The sequence below is a fragment of the Halichoeres trimaculatus genome, unplaced genomic scaffold (assembly GCF_033239565.1).
Source record: "Halichoeres trimaculatus isolate MK-OKI-2021-1 unplaced genomic scaffold, fHalTri1.1 fHalTri1_scaffold_15, whole genome shotgun sequence".
In the NCBI taxonomy this organism is placed as follows: domain Eukaryota; kingdom Metazoa; phylum Chordata; class Actinopteri; order Labriformes; family Labridae; genus Halichoeres; species Halichoeres trimaculatus.
Window position 1 is genome coordinate 26,715,859 of NW_027437193.1, and position 25,623 is coordinate 26,741,481.

Genomic DNA, 25,623 nt, shown 5'->3' on the forward strand with positions numbered 1-25,623 from the left:
GATAACTGACTGGTGGCATTTTGCTCAACAGTCCAATCCAGAGATTATTAGACGATCCCTTCTCAGTAATCTGCCTGAGTCTACAGAGGGAGAAATATGGACTTCATATTTAGCCACCACTGTTATCTCTTTGCTTTTAGAAAGTTGATTTTCTTTCAATTCTCACATGAATGGCTCTCATTTGGGTGCTTGTTATGACCGTTATGACTTATTTGAGGGTTTTCTAGGCAACTTGAGTGAGCTCTAGTGAAACAGTTTGGCCATAAAAAAGACAGAGAGTGATTGAGCTTTTGGTAAACTAAGTGGAAATCCAGGATTAGGAGGGGAAAGATGGCAGGTCATAAGTCAATTAGATTTTCTGTAGTTTTCATGTTAAAATAAAATTGAATTGGTTTTAGGCATCAGGAGATGTCATTCATATATCGCACCAGTAGATGGAGCAAAAAGTCTGATGATGGTTCGTCTTAGTCCTGGGATCATCCCTGTGTTTGGACTCCCAGAGCAGGCCTTGCTACTTTAGTGCTCTCCTAGCACTTGTAGATAACTGTTTAACCAAATTATTGAACATATCAGTCATAATTTAAGCTCTGTGCTGACACCATGGGAGTGTGGGCAGAGGCTTGTGTGCACAGAGTGGCTGAGCCCTGATTAAACCTCCTCATCCTGAATGATTATTTGAAAGTCACTGGAGGCCAGCCGGAGCAACAAACAGGTTTTTAAAATTAAACAGGGAGTTCGAATGCTCACAGAGACAATACCGCGTGTGGTGATCCTGGATTAAAAGCCTTACAAAATGACACCCAGCTTGCGTTGGTCCCAGAGGAGCTGAAGCCTCCGCCTTGGCTGCTAAAACGGAAAGCTTGGGGGAGCAGAGAGTGTTTATAATCATTTCCTCAAGCTTGTTCTTGATCCTTCAGAATAATTAGAGGATAAAAGCAATGAGACAGAGCTGCAGCATGGCATTTCATTTTTGTGATTTTAACATTTTTATTCATAAGTTAGTCAAATATATTTTATCATACAGACATTTGAACATTACATCCACCAGCATTAAAACCTTATTTTCAAATATAAACTCTTCTAAGTCTACAGCGGTATCATTACCGTCAACAAGAACGTGCAAATCTGACATTACTGCTTCATTACAGAAACTTGAACAAGGTCATAATTATGACGGCTGATATGTCACTGAACCACAGCACAATGCTCATCAGCAAATGCAACACCTTTTGTGACTCAATATTTAAAGAGAGAAACACACAAACAAAGACAACAGATTCGTCGTTCACGTTGGGATCGGTGCTCTTGTTTTGTTTCACCTGGCTGTAAAAAGCTACTGACGCAGCTTAGTAAAGTTCCTCAAAGACTTCCTGTCCGTTAAGAACACAGTGTGTGAGATATAACCCCCTTTTTGTCAGCACCTGCCTAGCATTTAGCAGATCTGTGGGTTGGGATAAAAAGGTAGCCAGAGAAGAAAGGGGACGTCATGCTGCTTGTTTCCAACTTGACAGCCTCTCCCTAGAGGTCTGCGAGCAGCTCGCTGAGCAGCACCTCCCTTTCTCCTAGCAGCACGTCTCTCCTCAGACTGGTTCCTTTGTTCACCACCTTTATCTTCATGGCCAGATTTTTTACTTGTGCCCGAGGCAGCGAGTCAAAGAAGAAGTCCTCGTTGAATACTGGGTTCCTGCTGTTCTTGATGATGGTGCTCCTCTGTTTCTGCTGCTTCCCAGGGTTTAGGTAGAGCGCCACGCAGCAGTTAATGCTTTTAGGGTCCGTCTGCTTGTCATAAAGGGCCTCAGCGGCGAGGACGCGCACCCTGAGCCGTCCTGCCTCTGCATCATAATGAGTGCTCAGCCTCACTGTCCCCCCCTTGTGGAGGTTGACAGTGTGCTCTCGCTGCAGGAGGTCTGACGCAGCCCCCCTTAGGCCACTGCTTTTAGATCCACGAAATGCTGGAGAGGGTGGGCAGCGCATTCGACGCCGCTGCATGTTAGGGCTGTTGTCTGCTGAGCTACAGTCATCAGTGGAGAGGGAACTGTGGCGTGCGAGGGAGCGCTTGGCACGAAAAACCTGAGAAAAAGGACAAACAGCTGGTTAACTGCAAAAAGCACTTTTGTAGCTACTTCAGTTCATGTAAACACAGCTTTTAGAGACCTCTCCTCACCTTTGCTTGTGTCTCCTGTGTGATGGAGCGAAGCAGAGAGGCAGAGCGGGACAACAGAGGGGAGTTAAAGGGGGACGACTCTGCTGAGGAGCAGGTGTCACTCTCTCCACCACTGAAGTATCGGTAGGGATTTGGGTCTGCGGGGGCCAGGAGGGTCCCCCCTTGTGAGCGCCTCTGTGAGTTTGGTGAGGTGAGAGGGCTACTGGGGTCGCTGTGGAACAGGCTCTCTTTGCGTCGAGTGTGAGGAGACTCCACCAGGGTGGAGAAGCCATATGAGGTCTGAGCCTTGGGGACGTAGGGCAGAGACATGGCGGTCTGAGACTGCGGGTCAGCGTTGGTGTTCACTTCAGCTCTGAACGTGTTTGCAGACCCAGCACTCGGCTCATCAGCGCTCTCTATTTGGATGATGTGACGGTTTGCTGCCTTCTGGAGGCTGCGGGAGAAGAGGCCAGGGCTGCTGGGGTTCTTACTGCTGCGGGCTCTGGGGCTCTGGCTGCAGATTGCATGGTCAGAAGAGGAGGGTCGCAGGGTGGAGCAGGGTTGTGGCTCTGGGGATAGAGAGTCCTCTGGTGGGCAACAGATGAGCTTGGGTGGGATGAAGAAATCAGGGATCTTGTCCGGAGTGAGGACGTTGGCGTAAACAGAAACAGGAATGGCCTCCACTGTCTGCGGGGGCTGGGACTGTGTCCCACTGCTCTCCACAGAGCTGCGGAGCTTCTCCAGAAGCCACATGCCCACTCAGACTCCACGCAGCTCGCTGTTAGCACAAAAGTGGTGCCTGGAGAAAAAAAAACACATCCAATCATTTCAAACAGACAGAATCAAAAGTGGTACATCTTTCATTTCAGCTTTGAAAACCTTATCCTCAGAAGAAATGAACCACAATCTGAATCTGGTTAAACAGTTAGGAGGAAAAATTTGTACAACATACAACTCACTGTTTTTAAAGACCTTTAAGAAAGAGAAAACCTTACAATCATAGCCGTATATCACACGTTTATTTTACATTTTAAAGAACAAAAATCTGCAAAACACCCCAAAACTGAATTTTAATTCATTCAAATGCATAATGATATGATAAAAAATACATGTAAAGGATTTATGTGAGCGCTATTGACATTTTTAGTTATCATCCATGTATAACTTTAAAGGACTTTGTTCTCATATACAGTTTCTTCCGATTAAACAAACTTTAAGTCGTTGAGTTGTAATAACTCGACGAAATACGCAAAGTGAGCGCGCAAAGTCGAGTCTAAACAGCTTCTTCATAAACAGCTTCATGTTATTTGACCATTTAGCATCAAATCTGGACCAACCTGTTGGCTGTGAAACTATTTTCCCTCGATGAACCGATAATCCTCGCGCGCTCGTCTTCAACCTCTCCGCGCGCTCCGTGCGTAAAAACGTACAGCCTGCTTTCCCGCTTCAGCGCGATCCAAACGCTCGCCAGCGGTTAGAGGCTGCTAGATCAGACTCTCACTCTTTATATGTTGGGGGTCTCCGACTTGTGAGCCAATGAGGAGGTGGTGGAACCCTTCCCGTGACATTACCAGAAAAATTACACCCTGCGCAGGAAAAAAAGGGAGGGATGAAAATATCTCATTTAGCTGCTGTTGTTTCTTCACTCTCAAAGTGTTTCGAATTATGTGGCTTTCACATCCCACACCTCATTGATTTTAAAGGAGGACGCCACAAGTATGTCATTTAGCGCTCACGTGTGCTCTGCTCCCTCATGTATTATTATCAGATGGAGTCTTTCTTCCTGTAATGAGTGGTGCAAACCTTAATTGGCTTCCTGGTGGCGTGTGACGTGGGGAACAATATGCTGTGTTCACATGCAGTCTAACTCCTTTCTGATAATAACACCAGAGAAATCTCTTTCCTCTATATTCACTGGCACAAACGCACAATTTAACAAACACCAGAGACCTTGGGCTCATGTTTACAAACTTTAGTTAGGGCAGCTTCTTAAACCTTGTTTATGCTCATAAATCCTCCATGGACATGGCACGGAGTTTGGATTTTTTTGCTGGGTTGTGTCCAGAGCCTCTCAGATTTACAGACCCCCCTGCTGCTCGCTGAACCCAAAACTCTGATGAGGAACTGCGGTTAAGCTCCCCTCTGTAGTTTTGGACTCAGTCTCCGGAACAGTCTGACTGTTGATCCACAGGGAGAGGATGAGCACCACCATATAAGCTGTTTAAACTCCTTTAAGAAGGAAAAACTTTAAGAACTAAAAACTCCTCAGAAGCTAAGGCTCAACAGATAAATCATTATTTAGCAGTTGGTTCGTATGAAAGTTGCACAAGTCATTTTTTTCAGTATAATTCTCGATATTCACTGTTTCTTCTTGGCATTTTTGGTGTAATATGAACATGATTTTACCAAAATGCCGAATCGATGCAGAATCAGAGCAAATCAAAAGTTTCACATACAGGATCTTCAATGTCTCAAGTTAGAGTTTATATTTCATGAGCAGTCTGGTTTATATTGCCGGACTCTACTGTCTTACTGATCTGCAGCCGTGTATTCTAGACGCTCAGGCCCCGTTCACACGACAACTTTTTATCTGAAAATGCTGAAATGCAGTGAAAAAAACCTGCTTTTACACGGAAACGTCGAGGGACTGAAAACGCTGAAGTAAGCATGCCAGGCCTGTAGGTGGCGCTATAACTGTCTTGTCCAGAAGCAGCTTTTGGTAGATCTCCGATGAAGTAGAGTTGAGCCGATCATCTGGTGTATTGGGGAATACTAAGTGCAAAAGTGGAGTAAAAGATGCACATTTTGTATGAAGACAGTCAGCAGATTCAGCAGATTGAGCAGCACAAGCACAACACGGTAGTTCGCAACGATCGTAACAACGGTACTGTTGTCCTGTTGTGTGCGCTTGCGCAAAGCAGGGTGTGACATCAGCGTTTCCACTGAAAACGCTAGCTTACTGTTAACACGGCATCAGTGTCGGCAGGGGTTCAGAAAAATCCCACTCTGTAGGCCATTTTCAAGTTTGCATTTTAGGTCGTCTGAAACGCCATATCCGTGTAAACGAGAGGCTGAAACGCAGCAAAACTTTTCCGTTTCACACCAAAACCGTTGTCCTGTAAACGGCCCCTTAATTTATCATGTTCAGTGGTGCCATTGCTTAGGCAATTGTTGGCAGGCTGGTACTTGTTGCAGCAGTAATCCCTGAACCTGCTGGTGGTCACCAGAGGTGAGGGGTGCCATCAGGCTAAAGGAGTCCTACATGGCATGCTTGGCTTTTAGGACTCCTTCAGCCTGACAGGTACGATTACTTATAGGGGCAGTATTTGTAGGCACAGCCATGCAGTTGAGGGAGTCAGATTTGGGGGTCTTAGGATCCAATCCCTGCTTTTTGTAGATGATGTAGTCCAGCTCGCACTGGGGCAGTTTGCAGCTTAGTGTAAAGCAGTAGATCAGCACCTCTTAGTCTGAGGCCATGGTTCTTAGCCTGAAAAGGGTGGACTACCCTCTCCAGGTCGTCTTTGCCACATGTGGAGGAGTTCAAGTATCTCGGGGTCTGAGATACTTACAATGAGAGACTGACTGATAGAGGAGGCATCAGCAGTGAAGCAGAGACAACACTAGTCCATAGGGGTGAAGAGGGAGTTGAAGGCAGGGCTCTCAATTTACCGATCAATCTATGTTCCAACCCTCACCTATGGCCACGAGCTGTGGGTTGTGACCAAAAGAACAAGATCATGTATACAAGTGGTTGACATGAGCTCTCTTCACAGGGTGTTAGGGCTCGGCCTTCGAGACAGGGTTCTGAGCTCAGACACCCAAGAGACATGGAGTAGAGCACCTTGTGAGGCTGCCTCCTGGATGCCTCCCTGGTGACGTGTTTTGGGCATGTTGATCTGGGAGAAGATCCCGGGGTAGACCTAAGACATGGTGGAGAGATCATATCTCTTGGCTGGCCTTGGAACAACTCGCTTTCTGCCCAGAGGAGCTGGAGGAAGTGACTAGGGACAGGGACCACTGGTCTCGCTGATTACATTGCTGCCCCTGTAACCTGGACTCAGATAAGCAATGAAAGATGGATGGACAGGTGGATGGACAGATAGATGGTTTATAACTGCAATAAATACATAAATAAATAAAAAATGCCAGAAATCAAATAAATGTTTTAACAGCCCCTGTGGTTGACAATTGATACACACTACTGAATTAGTAGATTGATGGCAATAGTTGTTTTACATATGGAGCACATTTTATTGAAGTTCAGTGAAATGAAAAAGTGCAAGAATACAAAATGTCTTTAAAACTTCCAACTAGAAAGAATGAAATAAAACTAATTTAAGATGGAAACATGCCAGGGGCTGCACTATCGCGCAACAGCGCTGCAGCCTCACAGCAAGAAGGTCACTGGTTCGATTCCCCGGCTTTGCCTTTCTGTGTGGAGTTTGCATGTTCTCCCCCTGCATGCGTGGGTTCTCTCCGGGTACTCCAGCTTCCTCCCACAGTCCAAAATCATGCTCATCAGGTTATTGAACACTCTAAATTGCCTATAGGTGTGAGTGTGTGAGTGAATGGTTGTCTGTCTGAGTCAGCCCTGTGATTGGCTGGCGACCAGTCCAGGGTGTACCCTGCCTCTCGCCCAGCTGGGATAGGCTCCAGCCACCTGTGACTCTGAATAGGATAAGTGGTTCAGAAACTGAATGAATGGATGGAAACAAGCCGCAATATTTAAATCACAGAGCATATAAAAAGCAAATAAACCTGAGAACAAAGCCCTCACTAATAAAACAAGGAGGTTGTATGGTGAGTAGGTGTGAATGAATGTAAACAAGGTGAGCAGGACCCTGATGCAAAGCAGAGGGGTCTTGTCCCCGTTACAATACATAATCTTGTTGACTACCCTGCAACCAAAACACTGGAATCCAACCTGTGGCACCTTTCCATCACTTCTAACTCTCATGCTGTTTCCTGCTCTATCCACTGTATTTATGTTGACATTTTGATCATCTGAATAGGTCTTATCAGCTCTGCTGCTGTTGCCTGGATTGCAGGAAGAGGATCTCACAACACTTTGGTCTGAGCCCAGATGCTTCAAAGGCTGTGCTCCTATCTATGTCCAGGAACATTTACCCCCAACCCTAGGGACCAAATTAAGATGATTTTTTTTGTTTGCTGTGCTTTAGCGCTTTGACCAATTCAAATCAGGTACTTAATACATCAGGATAGCATTTTAAAAGTAGAAAAAGAGTCAGAGAGCACAGACCTCTACCAAGCATATTATGATTGTCACCAACACTTAAGTCCTACTTTAATGTTATACTCCCTTTCAGCAGACTGTCTGCTACAATTTGGTGTTAGTTGCAGGTTTGTTAGATAATTTGTTTCCTGACAGTGTTGAAAGTTATGATGACCCAGCACATATTTCATATTCTGAATCTTAGTATCCAGAATATTTCCAGGATCTGGATCGTACATCTGTTGGAAATTATGGTGACCTTGTCTTGTATTGTTTTGCAAAGCAATCTGACAATTTATCATAGAGTTATATACACATATGGTGAAAACAGCCCTATCTCACAATGATAAAGAATCTTTCAGAAAAGTCCTGGATCCAGCAGTGATCTGGGTCACCTCCAAAATTTAATCACTTCTTCCTTATCCCATTTTGAACGTTTCTTGAAAATTCTGTTCCGTTCTGTTGGTTACTTTTTAAGTTATGTCATTCACAGACAGAGAAACATTTCAAAAAACATAACCTCCTTGGCAGCGGTAACAGTGTTTGCAAGGTTTGTTTACTGCTTGTTGAGAGGTCTCCAGTTTTCAAGCTTCACATATTTATTATTGATATTATTCCTTTTTTTTTATTTTGCTCCTTGAGGCATGTGGAGGTGAGTTTACAAAATTATGCATCACAAATTAGGCTGAAAAAAAGAAAAAGGAAAAAAAGAACAAAGCTGGCTCGTGCACTTCGAACATTTTCTGAGGGAACATTCTTTTATCAGGTGGTGTCAGCTCAAAATATTGGTCAGTGTTATGTGAGGACACCAAACCTGAGCAATGTAAAATTAATTTAAAATAATGAATTGTCTTTGTTTTTATTCTGGCCCAGAGTGTGTCCGGAGATAGCCAAAATCACGGTCAACCCACATCGTCTCTTGCCAGGTGTCAAAGATGGAGGTGGATCTGTCATGGTATGAGCAGCCATGTCGTAGGAGTCTTTGGAGCAGTCAGTGTTCTGCAAGGTTTTAAAACACGTCCAGTGAGGTTCTTTAATAAAACTTGTACTGCTGCACTATCACATCATGTTATGACCCCTTCCCCTGTACTCCTACTACTTGTTTTTATTGTGTTGTTCTAATTATTTCATCCAACATTCTTGCACATATTGTAAAAAGAGCAGGAGAGAAAAAGCAGGCCTGCTTTATAAGTGTGGTTTCATTTGACAAGATGTTCAAAAGGCTGTTGGTTTTCACAACCCCTTGGCTACTTTTTGTTTGGCTCTAAACTCGGATATTTCATTGCTTATGTCTCTTGTGGTTAGCGCCTGATCTGCTTGGCTGGGTGCAAACTTTTAACTGAATGTTTACTACTGTTGGTTCTGTTTCTTAGCAGTGGTTTTACTTCATGCAGGATTTTGCTGTGAACAAAATACGCACGGAACATATATCAATACATTATTTCCTTTCCCTTTTTTTTTTTTAGATGTTTTTCTCCTATTTTCAGTTTAAGGTTGCAGATACCCGAGCAAGAGACAAAGGCTGTTTTCCAGACCGCGGGCACTACATACTACCTACTGCTTTTGCTTGTAGTATGAAGTATGACTGTTCTGTTGGGTCTGTTTTGTAGTAAACTACCCCCAGTTGTCAGTTTCATAAGCAGAGCTACAGATGATGGGTTTTTTTTGCCTTTATTATAATTGTACAAAACAAAACCAGGGCAGATCTCTGCCTTTTAGTTATTTTGTTAATCATATCACAGCAGAATCATCATACTTGATTTCTAATCTTACACTAAAATCATTTACTGAAATTAAATCTGGAAAGGATTTTTATTTTTACAGCTGATGGAAAAACCACTTCTATTTAACTGATGAATGATTTAAAAAGTGAATCAGTGATTTATGTAGGCTTTAATGAATTTGTAGAAGTAAACACCTCTTTTACGACAGGAAGTGACCAGATTTACTGATGTTTCTTCGCATCACTTCACTTCTTTCTCACGGACAATCTAACGTTAGTGTTGTGTTGTAATTATAGTGCCGACTCATAGATGGCGGTAATTCACCAAAATAGACTGTTTGTCTATGCCACCCGCATAGACAAACAGTGTTAGTGCCGTGCAATGTGGGAAACTGTGGCTGTTTTCCAAACCGTCTACCACACTAGTTGTGCCCTTTATTTTGGCTGAAATTCAATATGTGGTAGGTAGTATGTGAAAACTTGCAAAATCTGCAGTATACTAAAAATCCCCGGATGTCCAACTGGTTTCTCAGTATGCAGTGGACCAGTCTACCTGGCATACTGTTTCCCACAATGCACGGTGCTAACGTGTTTGTCTATGCGGGTGCAGGTTTTGGTGAATTACCGCCATCTACTGGGATGAGTCGGCATTATAACTACGATACAACAACACTAACGTTAGATGGTCCGTGAGATAGAAGTGAAATGTGCCAAAACACTAGTAAATCTTGTCACTTCCAGTTGTAAAAGAGGTGTTTACTTCCACAAATTCATTAGCTCATATAAACCACTAATTCACTTTTTAAGCCATACGTGGATTATATAAAGAAATGTTTTTTCCATGTTAAAATAAAAATCCCTTTCAGACTGATTTTCAGTAAATGATATAACTTTGAGTGTAAGATTAGAAATCAAGAATTATGATTCTGCTATGATATGATTGACAAATGACCTGAAGACCGAGATCTGCCCATAGATTGTTTTGAACATTTAAAATAAAAGTCAAAAAACATAATCTGTAGCTCTGCTTTTGAAACCCGAAACCAGGGTAGTATTCTACTAAACAGACCCAACAGAACAGTCATACTACATACTACAAGCAAAAGCAGTAGGTAGTATGTAGTGCCTACTATATACTACATTCACATGTAGTATGTAGTAGGTGGTTTGGAAAAAAAAAAGCCTGTATGCCAGGTAGACTGGTCTATTGCATACTGTAAAATTTTCCTGGATCAGTAGGAAATCCAGGAATTTTTGTATACTGCAGATTTCATATACTACCCACTACATACTGAATTTCAGCCAAAATAGTAGGAACTGCTAGAGCAGTAGGCGGTTTGGAAAACAGCCAAAATGTAACACAGCTTAGTGAAACAACAATGTATGCAGATAAACAGCATGAAAATAAATCATTAGCGGTTGCTTCAACTAGATTTTCTTTTAAATGGAGCACATTTCCTGCAACAGGGGGACATTTTTTGCAATGGACTTTTAAAATGATGTTTAATAATTTTTTAAATATACAAAATTCAGCAAATTTACTGACATGTCATATAAGTTTTGTTAGCCTTTAGCATGATTTGTGTGATGCCACACATTTATGGAGGGCAAGAAAGACTTTCTGGGCAAATTACCCCACTCTGCTGCCAACTGCAAAGTATTCCAGATGCACTTTAGTGGAACTATTGTGTTACAGCCTCATTCCAAAATGGAAAAAAAAACATTTTTACCCCAAAATTTTGCACATAACAACCCCTGATTGACAACATAGAAAAGTTTGCCAAGTGACTCAAACTTGAGCTGAAGTGCAGCCTGTTTCCTTATCGTCTGTGAGATATTCCTACAGCTTAAATGGAGCCCACCTGTGGTAAATGCAGTTGATTGGACGTGATTTGGAAAGGCACACACCTGTCTACATAAGGTCCCACAGGTGACAGAGCGTGTCAGAGCACAAACCAAGCATGAAGTCAAAGGAGTTTTCTGTCGACCTCCCAGACAGGGTTGTCTCGAGGCACAAATCTAGGGAGGGGAACAGAAAAATGTCTCCTGCTTTGAAGGTCCCAATGAGCACATTGGCCTCCATCATCAGTAAACAGATGAAGTTCAGAGCCATCAGGACTAATCCTCAAGCTGGTCGCCTGTTATACAGTAAGATTTATTCTTTAAGAATTTGCAAAATTAAAAAAAAGAAGAAGCATTTTTCATGTTGTCATTTTGGGTAGTTCTGTGTAGAGTTTTGAGGAAAAATGACTTATTTATTTTTGGAATTAGGCTGTGACATAAAGTGTGGAAAAAGTGAAGTGCAATGAATACTCTCTGGACGCACTACAGACAAACTTAAAAATGATGTATTTTACCCTTCAAATAAGAATAGTTTTTTTTTTTGTAAATTGATTTATTGTAGAATAATTTAAGCTCCTTTATTTTCTTTTGCTTTTCAAACATGGTGATATTCATCTCTATGTGTAGCCTGTCAAATAGTGTGTTTCAGGAAGGCAGCTGTATTTATATAGCACTTCTCAGCAAGTCAATTCAAGTGCTTTAATAGTTTTGGTAATTGCTGGGGAAGCTTATTACCTCAGAAGTGGCTGTGAGAGTATTAATATTCTTAATTACTTGTATTGTATTGTATTGTATCTTTTATTAATATTCTTCAATTGCTTGAACTTTTTCTACAGAAGTGGCTGTGATCTGTTATTATCAGTACAACCAAAAATGAAAATGTGGGTCTCACAATGCAAAACAGATGGCAAAAGTTTTTTTAAGCTTAGTTCGTTTTTGAAGCCCCTTACATCATTTTTTAAAATTGATTTGCAAATACTGCAGCTAAATGGTGGCTGTGGTGTTATTTCTGGAGAAACCTGAACAAATGTTTTGCTCTAAAAGAGGCTACATAGGTTTGTTACACATTTGAAGACAAATACTCGGCTCTGCAGGGGCTTCCGCCTCCTTTAAAAACCTAAAGAAAGATCCTTAATGCTTATGCAAATTGGACCCATTTGTCTTTCCTCCAAAAATAGATTGCAGTCAATTACAGATTAGTGATGAACCATTAGATGAGTACATCAGGGGATGATTCATCCATCTGTCTAACTGTCCATTCAGACATTGTACTAGTCAACTATTTGCTGGCTCTACTGAAAAGGTGCCATTGTCTCTTTGGCCCCTGTGTACAACTGAATCCAGTAATGCTCAAAGTCTATTGCTGGGGGCCCTGGAGCTTGGATGATAAATAAACATCATTAGTGAATCGAGGGAAATGGGGATAGTTTAATATTCTAAGCTTCATTCTACCAATTAATGGGGCTAAATTTGAAGAAAGAATTTATTTTCAAACTTTCACTTTTTCTCGTCACTCTCTGCTTTTCAGAAAACTCTGCAGAAATGTACCTTCCATCATTCAGACAGGGTGTTCTGTCAGGGAGGCTCAAAAAGTGAGATCCGCTGGAAAAATACAACGGTCTTGACAGAGAAAAGGGAAAAGACAAAAAAAAGTTTTTCACGACACATCCTGTGAAGCTGTTCATAAATTTACAGAAAGCGTTTAGTCAGGTTTACATTTCTTTATGTAACATCAGTGTGGCTTTCAGTTCAATTTTAAAACTTCCTTCCCAAGCCATCTTGTGGCATGCACTGGGTCATTTGTGCTGAGGCTAGACTACATGATAAAAGGACAATTAAAGCTGAAATGATAATTTTTTAAGTTGAATCGTAGAATTTAAAAATAAAGTGTTTATTTGCAGTTGTCATCACATTTAGTATTTCAATATTTATCATTTCAAAGGTAAGAGTAGAGTGTTAAACACTCTAATATACCTCAATATATATTCACTTTAATATATCTTATTTATATATTATTTAAAGATGCTCTGGGGAGGATCTGTTTTAATTGCACTCGCTCACCACCTTGTGGCCTGGAGTCTCTGCACACTGTTTTAAAATACTTTAGGGGAGGCAGCGTTTGTTTTGGTATCAAATGGAGATCTGATCGTAACAAATTTCTTTGTTACAGACAATTTTCTACTGGATAGACACGCTGAGGTAAGGGACTTATCAGTACAGTTACGTAGTGATATGGTTTGAAACATGACATCAAGCAAATGTTGTAGCAGGCAGCTGTATGTTAGCCAAGTACTCTGACGTATCTGTAGGTTAACGTAACAACAAGTAAACACTGTCAGTTTGTAAGTAGTTTAGTAGCCGTTAATATTTAGCACAGCTGGCAGTCCGGTGCTCTAAGACATGTCTGTAATGTGTAACGTTAGTGAATCCTGGTTATGTCCTGTCAGTCATCTACCAATCAGAGCTAACGTAACCTCACTCTTCATTTTATTGATAGACTCTCAAGTTTGAACAGATCACTGCAGAATAACTGCTGACTGTGGGTTGGAATCAACATTAGCACAAACATTTCAGCCCCTGTGTTATAGAGTGATACTGCCTGAGCTAAATGCTAATTATCCTTTAGCTCTAACTGGAAGCTAAGCAGTAGCAATCTAAAATAACCCGTAATGTGTAATTTTGGCGCTGATAATCTCATTTTAGAGTGTGGATTACGATCAGGCATATATCTAGAAGGGAGACTTTTTCAAGATCACATTTGAACTCCTCACAGCCCCTTTAATGAGAAAATCAGCACAAAACTGAATTTTATCTCTCAGTATGTGAGGTGGGGTCAGACTTTCCTGAGGGAACATATATTGAATTATGGCACATAGACCATCCCTGTTACACTATTTACACAACGCTGCCAAAGTTCAGCAGTGAGAAGTGAACTGATTGAGTAAGAAGCAAGATCTGTCATTTTCCAGAAGAAAATAATTTCTTGGAGTTAATGGCTGACACTGGAGCTGGACTGGAAAAAGAAAAGGGACAGAGAGCAGAAGAAAGCTAAACTGGGAAGTGTAGATGCGGTTGTAGCTCTGCTGAGTTCAGCATTTCTAATACGTCACACGACTTTGAAACTCTGTATCCGAAACAAGTGGGTGATGTCACCGACTGTCCATCTATCTGTTATACAGTCCATTTTAAACATACAGCAGAGCTGCAAATCACACTCATACAGAGGTGGAATGACCTGCCATGAGGCCCCGGTGTGACACATTGCCAATAGGTCCTCACTCAGCTCTCACATCTCTCCACATCTCACAGTCTGACTTTTTCACTGGAAGAAATATAACGACTCAGAAATCAATGGTAGAATAAAACTATTTTACAAGCAACCTGCTGACTAAACTTTATCGCTAACATTTAAAGCAAGTCATAATTAAATAATTACAGCATCACATAATGCCATGCTGATCAAAGCAAAATAAAACTTGTTAATAACACATCTAAGCATTTCTTTCACATTTTCACACAAACAAGAAAAATGTGAAAATGACTGTACATAAATACACACTCACACTAATGTAGCTTTGTCATTTTTAATTGGGCAAAAGCTGCTGTGCTTCTGTTTATAATGAGACCTTCCACATCTCGCTGATTCTTCCCACAACCTCTCAAACCTGGCCAGAAGCAGAAGCGCCAACCTTTCCCTTTCTTGACCAATTAGGTCTTAGCTGTTGGCTGTCCACTGAAGAAACAGTAACTATTGACACATGCAGCCTCACATCCCTTCATCTGACATCAGACTAAAGGAATAATCACCAATTATGTTGAATATCTGGAATAAAATGTTCACTACACAGAGAACTTTCCCCCATTTATACCAGCACATTGTTACGGTTTGTGATGTGTTGCTGAATGTTTCTCCGTGGTTTCCATGGACCTTGGTGTCATTTTGTACAGACTGTAGTGAGATATGATACTGACATCAGAGGCACACACTGAATAAATCCTAGACCTTGAATTGAGCTTGATCAGCACAAAGAAGTTGACATTTTCTTTTCTTAAAATCTTTGTCCTCTTTTTTTGTTGTGTTATCATTTTAGCGCTTCTACTTTTCATTTAGACATGCCACCAAAATGACTCAACCTTAGGTTAAAGAACAGAAAATCAAAGAGGCTGTGGCATTCCTGTCAGCCTTGTTGGAGCCTGCCCAAAACATAACAATGTAAATAATAATAAAAAAAGTAATAAAACCCTCAATATAATAATTGACCCAAAATTAGGGATAGAACGATTATAGGCATTAGCCTTTTTTTTAATCCGACAGCTGATGAGAAACCAATCCAAAACTGTGCTGTTTCAGCTCAAATGCAGCCGCGCCGCTGTCTGCAGTCACTTCTCAGTCCAAAAACCGTCCCAACCACTGTACCATCTGATTGGTTACAAGCAGAGCCATGGCTCAGGTAAAAGCCAATCAGCAGTGAAAGCTGTGCGCATGCAGCGCTGTCTCTTTCTCACACACACATCGTACCTAAAAAAAAAAAGGTTTTGCCAAGAGGAGAAACTCTGGATAGCAGATAGATGTTAAGTCAGCAGACTCTCCCGAAATTGTAACAAACTTCCAGTCATCTACAACTGCAACGTTACTGTGAGCCCAATAATGTTATGTAAACATAAGCGGCAGCTCCTCCAGACGTGTTCGTTGATCACATGAATTAAGGTTGCTGATAATACTGATATGTAAATAGTCATAGAAGTGTGTTTGTGTGTGTGTGTGAGAGTAGAAAACTAATAACCTCTATTCTCCCCTCCCTGGACATATGTGCTCAGCAGGGCAGATCACTGGGCGGCTCTTAAGCCACGTTTCCACCAAGCAGTCCGGGTCGGTTTGTCTCGGTACGGTGCGCTTTTAGCGGGGTTTCCACTGACTCATCCCGGGACAGATCCCTGAAACTGAGACGAGCCGGCCTACTTTTTTGGGACCCTTCCGTATGGGTGCCAGACTGAACTGATCCGCTCTCAGAAGGTGGAGCAACACACTGCAGACTGTTGATTGGTCAAAAGAATCATCACTGTGCCACAGCGGCTGTATTTCTCCTGGCGGCACACAGACTTCTCTGAAACAAAGCTTGATTGCACTTTTTATCAAAGAGCTACATGTCAATCACAGAGAGGACAAAATGCTGCATGTCTTCCATCTTTGCTCTTTGTTTACTGTGTCGCGTTTTTCTTCTTTGATGGATTTATTAGCCAGGTAAACTGTGTCGTGCTGCTACGGCGTCACACTATTGTTTAACAGCTGGGGCTTGCAGCGTCCAGCTTACACACCACCCACCGCAAGAGAGCAGTTTGCTGTGGGATCAGGCTTAACTGTACCAAACCGTACTGAACCAACCCGGACTGCTTGGTGGAAACGCGGCTTAACTTAGCAAAGGAAAGTGATTCTTAACCAGCTAGCTTCGGTTAGCACAAGTCCGCTAGCTTAGTGCTAATGTCAACGGAAAATCCCCCTGATGGGCTGACGCAATTAGCATTGTGACTTTCTTACTGTCTATGACCTTATTTTAACTTCATCATGACCTTATTCAAACCTGTAGGTTTAATCAAAACCTACAGGAATATGTTTTTTTCCTGCATCTTAAAAAATGCTAAGAAATGTTTTAAACAGCAGGCATTCAGGAGCTGCTTGTTGGTGCTTGGCTGCACAGAGTTTATCCTTGGAAGCGCTTCCATAGGGTGCCCTAGATGGTAAAAACATTTAAAATCAGTCATGTGAAAACTTAACAGTAAATCAATGGGACTGCAATACATGCCAATACAGGCAGCTAAAACTCAGTTTTGTCCAGTTTTTATTGCAGTTACAATGAAATTTTGGAAAACTATATTTACTGTACAAAACTTGAACTATTTATTTTTTGTTTTTATTAAACTTCATAAAATACGCTGCCTTAATTTTTTAATAAAAAGCACATATTCTTCTATAAGGAAAAAAAAGTGTTGAAGTTTGTAAAGTTCAAAATTTGACACTAATATTTTCACTTTGACTGCAAATCAATATCAGCTTTAAATACCAGTTATCGACCTCCTTGCCTACCAATGATCGGTATCGGTATCAGCCCTAAAAAATCCATATCGGTCTTTCTCTACCCAAAATGTAGCAACTTTTTGCCCCCAAATAACAAACTGTTACATTTTGGGTCAATTATTCCATGTTTTTTAATCACACTTAGGACTCAACACTTTTGTTACATTATTAACGAGTTATTACGTTTCAGGCCCCATGACTTTCATTCTTTATCACAGTTTGTGTTACATTTCGAGCTCTAACAAGCCCTCATACTTTAATGCTTATAAGAAAAACTGTCATTTAAACATTCAATAGTCAACAGATGCCAAACATTTCTCTCATTAAAATCACTGGCATACTGATGTCAGCATCGAGCTCCAGCACTGTTGAGCCTATGTGCAGTTGTACAGAAATGCCATCTTGAACATCCCATCAGAGATTTCCACGTGGTTAAGCGGTTTCTCTAATGGTTCCTCTAATGGTCTCTCTTCTACACATGCTGCTACCACAGACTTTCAGGGAAGCTGAATAGAGTAAACTGACAGAAAGACGTGAAAATGTGTTTGCTAGTTAACGCGCACTCACCGTTTGTCATGTCTCCTAATGTTTCCAACACGTGTGAGATTCAAATAATTACCTTCTCTAATAGTGTATCCAGGCATCTTCATGTGACTTTCAGGCTCATTGTGAATGGTTGAGCTGTGTTGCTAAGATCTCTGATATGTTCTACATCTAAAAATACTCATTGCCTCAATGTCTGAAGCTGGTGTCGCTTTAAGGAAGCACACAGTACAGTGCATTATGCTCATGTGACAAGGCTTCTGCGGATTCTTTAGTGTTAAACATGTCTCTACCATGGTGACCTTTCATGTTATCAGTGAGAAAGAAAATCAGGATGAAAAATCAAAGCAGTCATGACCTTGCTGTCAAACTGAAGTCATTTTATTCTTTGTTATTTTCAAGGGTAAAACAGGCGGCAGAGTTTGACTATGCCTACACATTTTGGCAGCCCTCATTAGGCTGTATTCTGCTCTGGCTGTTCTTTGGATATCATTATCGAGGGCCTTATAGACAAAAATTGATCCCACATCACAGAGAAAATAGCACTTCTAGCTCTTTTTGTTCTACCGTATTTGCCCTAACTGCAATCGGAGCGGATCGACTGATTGATTTCTGTTCTCATTATCCTGCATGGGCAGTGGCAGTGGGAGAATTTTACTCCCAGCAACAGAACTGAAACTTTTACGTAAAGTAAGATGAAACGCCGCGGGGATTATTATGTCTACTTTATTGCTACTTTTGCAAACTGGATATATTTCTCTTTTATGGAAAATAATTGTCTGTAGGATAATAACCTCCTAATGTTAAACAAAGTTGAAGGGATATTTAGTTTTTTTTGGAAGTAGGGTTTTATGAATCACTAGTAAGTGTATTAGCTGTAACAGATATCTCATCTTAGCGCCTTTAATGAGAAACTGTGAGGAGAAACGGCTGGGCTACAGTTCTCTGCAGACAGGGCAAAGTCTGCCATGAAATTTAACTTTGAAGGACTCTAACCTAAGACTGAAGTGTATGCCCTAAAAGCCTGTTTTTTTCTTCTTTTTTTTTTTTTTTTTTTTTATCCATTTGCAGACGTCTGCCTGAGTTTATGCACCTGCACCTCCAGGCAATTTTACATCTCTCCAGCTCTCTAGTTACCATCAAACTTTTGTTGGGTTTTCCTTTGTGGCATCTATTTGCCTGGATTTTTTTTTAAGTTATTTTTTCTGGGGTATTTTATTAAGAGAGGACAAGCCAGGAAGCAGGGAATGGAGTGATATACAGGAAAGAGTCCACAGGTTGGATTTGAGCCCAGGCCACTTGTTCGGGGGGCTAACCTCATGGGGCGTCAAATTTAAACTAGTACACCATACCTGAGCCCCAAGTTGCATCTATTTCTGAAAACACACTGTAGGTGTTAACTAGGGATGCACGATATTGGATTTTAGCTGATATCTGATATATCGAAACCCCTTCTGGCTGATACCGATATCGATAATCACAAGTTTGTTTGTTTTTTTCACTGTAAAGTAAGCTAAGTCTATCCTGTACTGGAATTTATATGTTACTCTTATTGTGACGGTCTTATTTGTTTAAGAAACACACATAAAACAAGACAAAAAACATTTGATTTTACCATAAATAAGAAATGTGTTATTTTTTCAAACTCAAGACATTCAGTATTGAAATACAGAAAAATAATTTCTTTAGATCACATGAACTTTAAATGTACAATGCATTTTTAAACATAACCAAGTTGCATTTGATTATTTCAGAGCTACTGTAACAACCTGGTGACAGACACAGAGCTCTGCAGTGCAAATAAATGAAGTGCTACATTTTATTTAAGGAGCTTATTTTTCAGATGGAAAATAATAATAATCCTAACTGAATAGCACCTTATCGGCTGTGCATATCGGCAGAAATTTTCATATCTGCCAATACCGATAAACGTGTTTTTAAGCTTTTATCAGCCAATACCGATATTGTGCCGATGATATCGTGCATTCCTAGTGTTAACATGTGTCTGCTTCATGTCACCGATGCTGTTATAATCACTCATCATTCAGCTTGGTTGTATTTTTATTTTTTTCTGAAGCCTGCAGATCTGACCAGCCAATCAGGGCGCTGCATACCTGTGTTGCGTCTGCGAATAGTTGCAGACTTGATATGAGTTTGTGGGTTGAAGTTCCTCCTGGCAGTTTCTCATTAAAGGGGCTGAGATGACTGTCATCCATTGTGGTTGGTACGATTACTAGTGCCATGTTACTCATACAACTTCCACTTAAAAAACTGAAATATCGCCTTAATTCTTTACACACTTGTGCATTTGTTTTATGGAGCGCCGATTGTAAAGGTGCACACACTACTAATAACAGCAATATTGCCCCACATTTAGCTCTAAAACATCACTTTTTCTGCAGATTTAGAGAAATGTAAATATGAAGTCAAGCTTTCTTAATCTTAAGCAAAGATTTGTAAATATTTAGCTAATATGCAAATTCACACTCCCGCCCACGGTAGTACCAGAATAAAAGTTTGAGGAAGCGATATTTTGAATCTCAAGCTCTACTTCTTTGATGTCGGCCACAGGATCTTCAACAGCGCCATCACAGCACTTGATACGTTTTTTTTCTAATGGCTGATTTAGCCAACTGTGTTTGACTTCCTCAAAACTTGCTGGGCTGGATCACTTCCTCAAGCTTTTATTTTGGTACTTCCAGCAGACAGGAGTGTGGATTTGCATGTTGGCTAAATATTTAGAAAACGTACCTCAAGATTTAGAAATCTTCACCAAATATTTAAAAATCTTGGTAAATATTTAGCAATTTTTGCAAATAATTTATAAATCTTAGATAAATATGTAGTTTTAGCTAAATATTTAGAATAAAACTAAATGTTTTGAAACGTAGCTAAATATTTCAAATCAGGACATTAATTTATAATATTTATATTCAACATTTAACATTTAGTTAAAACATTTAGATAAACTATTCAACATTTATATATAATATTTGAAAAAGAAATTTAAGATATTTCTCTAGATGTGCAGAAAAAAGTTATGTTTCAGAGCTAAATGTGGAGAAATGTTGTCTTTGCTATGTGTGCAACTTTACAATCGGCGCTCCACAATGTTTCCTTTCTAAGTTCAATATTATTTAAAATAATACTGTAAATTATTTTTTATGAAGTGGGCAAAGGCAGTAAGGATGTTTATTGGGCTAATTTTTACTTTGATTACAGTGAATTCCTTTAATGCTGTTTCTGGGTAAAAAAAACTTAACATGACATTAAACCTGTGGTGAGTCCTGCTGCACGCACTTTACATCTGAAAAGGCCGTTTGCAGTTGCACGTCATCTGTGATCTATCTCATCATGTTAAGTGAGGATTTGGAACCGCCCCCTTTTGCCGTCTGTGAAGCTGTTCCTAGCAATGAGAATTCTGACTCTTTTGTGTGATCCACATCATTTGCAGCTCACTGTAGTATCATTTAGGCTAACAAAGCAAGTTAATCATGAATAACACTCAGCTACTCCCCACCTCAGTGGAGGATGTGTACCTCAACAGTGCTACATCCCTGCTGTGAAGTCAAAACAAAATGGAGAAGAAAGAAAAAGGAAGTAAAAGGTTTGATCATTGATTATCAAATGAAGTCAGTTTCAAAAGTTTGAGAAAAGTCACTCCAATAACTCACAGATTATCAGAAATGTGCAAAGCTCCTCAGCTCCTGACCTGTGCTCCATCAGCTTGTGTGCAGTTGAACCTGTGTTAGAGCATGCACGGTGGGAAGTTGGACCTGAGCAGTTGATTGGAAATTAAGCAATCTCACCACCAAAATAATCATCTTTGTGTTGAATTAGTTCTGCAAAATAATTAACAGTGTTAGTTTGAGCATTTTACACAGGCTTTCTGGGAGAGGCAGACCCATACTGAACCACCATCTGCAGAGGTTGTTTCAGGGTCAGGTGATGTGACAGATGACACATGCAGAAGACAAATTATGTAATAGGCCCAGTTGAGCAAAAAAGACAACAAATGAATAACTGGTAGCTATTACTGTTTTTAAATGATCATTGTTAATCATCTCAATGCAGAAACTCTTAAAAGTTGGTGGAGACTACTCTTATGGGATATGGAGATGTTAATACATTTTGCAGTGATGGATCCAGGTTTTTCCACAATTGCCCACAAGCTCGCAAAACTAAATTTATCATAATCTTCAGACATTACCACAAGTGCCATCAATCACACATCGCTGGTTCCATTACACAGACACTAACAGTGGGAGAGAAGCAGAGAGAAGACTGATGCTGTCATATAAACCTCTCCAACGTACACCAATGTGCGCTCATCCACACACTCCTGGTATGAAATGACTGCAAGAGCCTGAAATAAAGCCACAATAATTGGGAGGTGTAAACTGTTAGAGCATCAAGTTGCAGAAAATCTCCCCCTTGTGTAAGCCTCCTCAGGCTCTATCAGCTGTCTGTCATTTTGGTTGTTGACCAAATTGTTTGCACCTCAGCTGAATTATGGGTCTTTAAGGCATCATTTATAGCAAATAAAGATGAAGAGTTCATTTGCAAAAACAGATAAACGCCATTTTGGAAAAAAAAATGAGCTGATGCTTGTGATGTACTCTTTGTATTGCATTGTTTACAAAGCTGAAATCCATTTTGGTGCAATGCCGATACCTCCTGTTGGAAACCGGATCAAAGCTCATGTTTTGTTGCAGAAACCACTATACGCTACAGCTGTTTCTTTTAAAAACTTTTCTTTTTTAAAACAGAGTTATCTGCTTTTGAAAATGAACTCTTCAAATGCTTTAAGGAAGTCACTATAGGTTCACAAAAGCAAACGTCACGCTAAATGTGCAATGCGATGCCATTTTTTCCTGAGGTGCAAACAATCCACAGCAACGCCCATAGCAGCACACTCAGAACAACAGTACAAATCTGCGGTCCGACTACTTTTTAAGACTTTTATGCCAGTTTGTACGTTTGTTTGTTCATTTGGTAAGGTCATGTGGGCTTCCATGTCATCGGACTACATAACTTAGCTCGAGCCCAGTGCCCTTGCTCGATATAAACGAAAGCTTAAGCTGTAGGGTATTTGTAATTTTACTATGACCAAGTGACAGCAGCTAAGGAAAATGACAGGATACTTCGCAATATCTTTTGCTGTCCCAGTTAGAAATCTAGTCACCTCACCTTGTCATCATGATCTTCTGATTTAAAGTTATATATTCAATTTATTTGTGTGCTTTTTGGGATCAGACAGGCGGAGGAGTAGATTGCGGCTGACGACAGCAACGAAGCTTGGCAGGCTAGTAGTAGTGAAGATCGTGAAGTGTGTGGTTCTGCTAAACTAACACAAAATTTCGTTGCACTGGTTGCAATGACAAATAAAGTTCTATTCTATTCTATTCTATTCTAAACAAACTCTAACCATGGTTATAATTAGACATACTGTACTTGCCACAAATGACGTGTGCCGAACACACATACACACCCTTTGCCTCATTCCGTGGCGCCCATGCCTTCTTCTTAACCCGGTCAGTGGTTACAGGCTTATGCCCACAGTTCCATTCTAGAATGGGTTGTTATGGTTGCTATGGCACTTTGTTTGCACCTCCAAAAAAATGGCGCTGTTGGTACCGCCCACGAATGCCCGGACATTTGTGTCAATCTATTACACTTCTGTTGACATTCTTGATTTTTTTTTACAGATCCTTTTTAAACCAAAAATATGATCAAAGTTTCTGGGTGGGGCAGGGCTTTATGTCTGTTGCAATACCTGCCAGGTACAGTGCATATCATAATGTAATGCGCAGAAAACTAGTGATGTTACAAGATGTGCTGAGGCTTCGAAGAGTGTATCGACTAATGGAGGGGGCGTTACCACGACGCGAGTAGCCAAAAATGATGACGTCCGAAGCCTCGTTGCCCGACTGTACCACGTGACTGCTTCAGAAAGTGGTTCAGAGCTTACCGCGAGGTTTGACGGCAGCATCAGCTCCATTCAAAATGTAGGCTTTTGATAGAGAGTTGATCAGTCACTGATAGTGTTGATACTAGAGTTGGGATAGCGTTTATAGTTCGAAATAGTTCGAAACAGTTGAAGAACCGTTAGTTCAAAATGAAAATGAGTAAAATCTCCCCTGTACTGTATATTATATTATATTGCCCATGTAAGCATATTCAGCGCTCCCCACACTTTCACTGTGCTCTGCCTGTTAAAGCTAATGCAATTTTCCTAAAGCAACAGAAAATCATTATTAAACAACCTGCCTTATCATTAATACCTCCATTTATGGGAAATTTACACACAGAATATTCAAAAATGCTGTTTTATATGAATATGTGATCATTTATGTAGAGAAATTATTTGGTTGAACATTTTATTATTTTTATTTTTGTAATCAACAGTCCTTCCCAAGAGCGAAAACAGGCACAGAAGTTCAATGAATCACATGTGGTTAAGCTATAACTGCCTGGGATTATGTGCCTGACCAGAAGGTGGTTTCGTGAGCAAATAAAGCCTCAAGAGATGAACCCTTTCTCGAACCACTAGGCTCAAGTGATTCGATGCCTCATGAGGCTTCATCTCACCATCATTACAGAAAACCTTTAGTTTTCTTTCAGACTCAACATCTTAAACAGCAATCTATACTGCAAAATAATCCCACAAATGTGTGCAGTTGATTTACAGCAAAATTAGTTATTTTGCACATTCAAAAAAGAAATTCTCTTCACAAATCTGTAAAGATCATGGGGCAGAAATGAGTACATCCGAATGGAAGCATTTGGAAAAAAGCAGGCAAAATTCTCCCAGACGAGATTGCAACCACAGGTGAATCGAATTACTCAATACACAGGTTTCAGCAGACAGCTGACTATAACAGGGGTGTTAAATAATGAGGAAACCCCTCAACACTTCATGCTATCAGCAATGGCACCACATGTACGAGAAATGTGTCAAGATCTCAGGGATAAAATAATTTCTTTACACAAAAAGAGTGAAGGCTACAAGAAGAGCAGTAAAGCGTTTCTTGTCAGTCAAAACACTGTAGCAAAAGTGGTGCAGTATAGGCCGTCTAAGGAGGTTAACGCCTCAACAGGAGTGTCACTTGATAAGGAAGGTAGAAGAAAATCACTATAAAAGTTCAAACTGGGGTGACCGTTTCCCATCACACAATACAGCGCACACTGCAGAGGAGTGGCATGCATGGGTGTCGTTCACGTAGGAAGCTTTTCCTTAAGCCAATGCACAAAAAACCCTGCCCTTCCAACTAGCCGGGAACCAACTCATAATTTCTGCTAGTCCTGTGAAGACCTCATAAAGATCTGGAGCTATTTTCAGGATGGACTGTTTTGATTAGTTCACAGACAAACTCAGGGATTTCTACAACAATGGCTTGAAAACCTGCAGGTTAGATATGGACACCCTGCACTGTTTAAATACCCACATCTGAAACAAGTGAAAGCAGAATACCCACTCAACTAAATCTTTATTGTATCTGTTCTAATGTTGTTCTCAACTAAAAACTCAAATCTACAAAATGTTTTCACCCTTAACTTTTTTCTATGCCTGGGAATATTTCATTGTTAGATTACAGTAATCGAGCTCTGTTATGGGGAACATATTATATATAATGAGAGCAAATAGGATAATAGCCTGTAATAGAGTGGAAAGCTGTCTGTGTGAGTCATAACCTGCTCTGAGGTCATGTTGCTACCAGTGAGACAGAGTGAGTTTGGAAAGAATCTGACTGTTTTCATCACTTCACGGTAACAATTCTGAATCTCTATAACTTCTTCTATCTATAATCTGTAATCTATAATCTGACTGTGCTAAACAGAAGGAATGAATTAGTGATGGGTGAGTACTACTACCAGGGATCAGGTATCGGGCCAATACTAGCCTTTTTTCCTAGGTATTGGTTCTTGTGCAGAGCACCAATACCAGAAGCTGATACTCAAGGCAAATAAATCTTACATCGCGCAGGTCTCCGTTGCCAGTAGTTGGCGCTACATTGCCACTGTTTGACACCACAGCAAATGTGCTTTAGCTACAAATAGTTTAC

At 40.6% G+C, this 25,623-nt stretch overlaps 1 protein-coding gene across 1 annotated transcript; it reads right to left on the reverse strand.

The window, feature by feature from the left end:
- Window positions 1-1,001: 1,001 nt before the first annotated feature.
- On the reverse strand, window positions 1,002-3,826 carry LOC141804490 (C2 calcium-dependent domain-containing protein 4C-like). The gene is made up of 3 exons (XM_074688943.1): window positions 3,481-3,826; window positions 2,165-2,942; window positions 1,002-2,070 (listed from the first exon to the last, which is right to left on the reverse strand). The coding sequence occupies exons 2-3, from the start codon at window positions 2,894-2,896 to the stop codon at window positions 1,519-1,521; spliced, it is 1,284 nt and encodes a 427-aa protein (XP_074545044.1). The 5' UTR covers window positions 2,897-2,942; window positions 3,481-3,826; the 3' UTR covers window positions 1,002-1,518.
- Window positions 3,827-25,623: the final 21,797 nt, after the last annotated feature.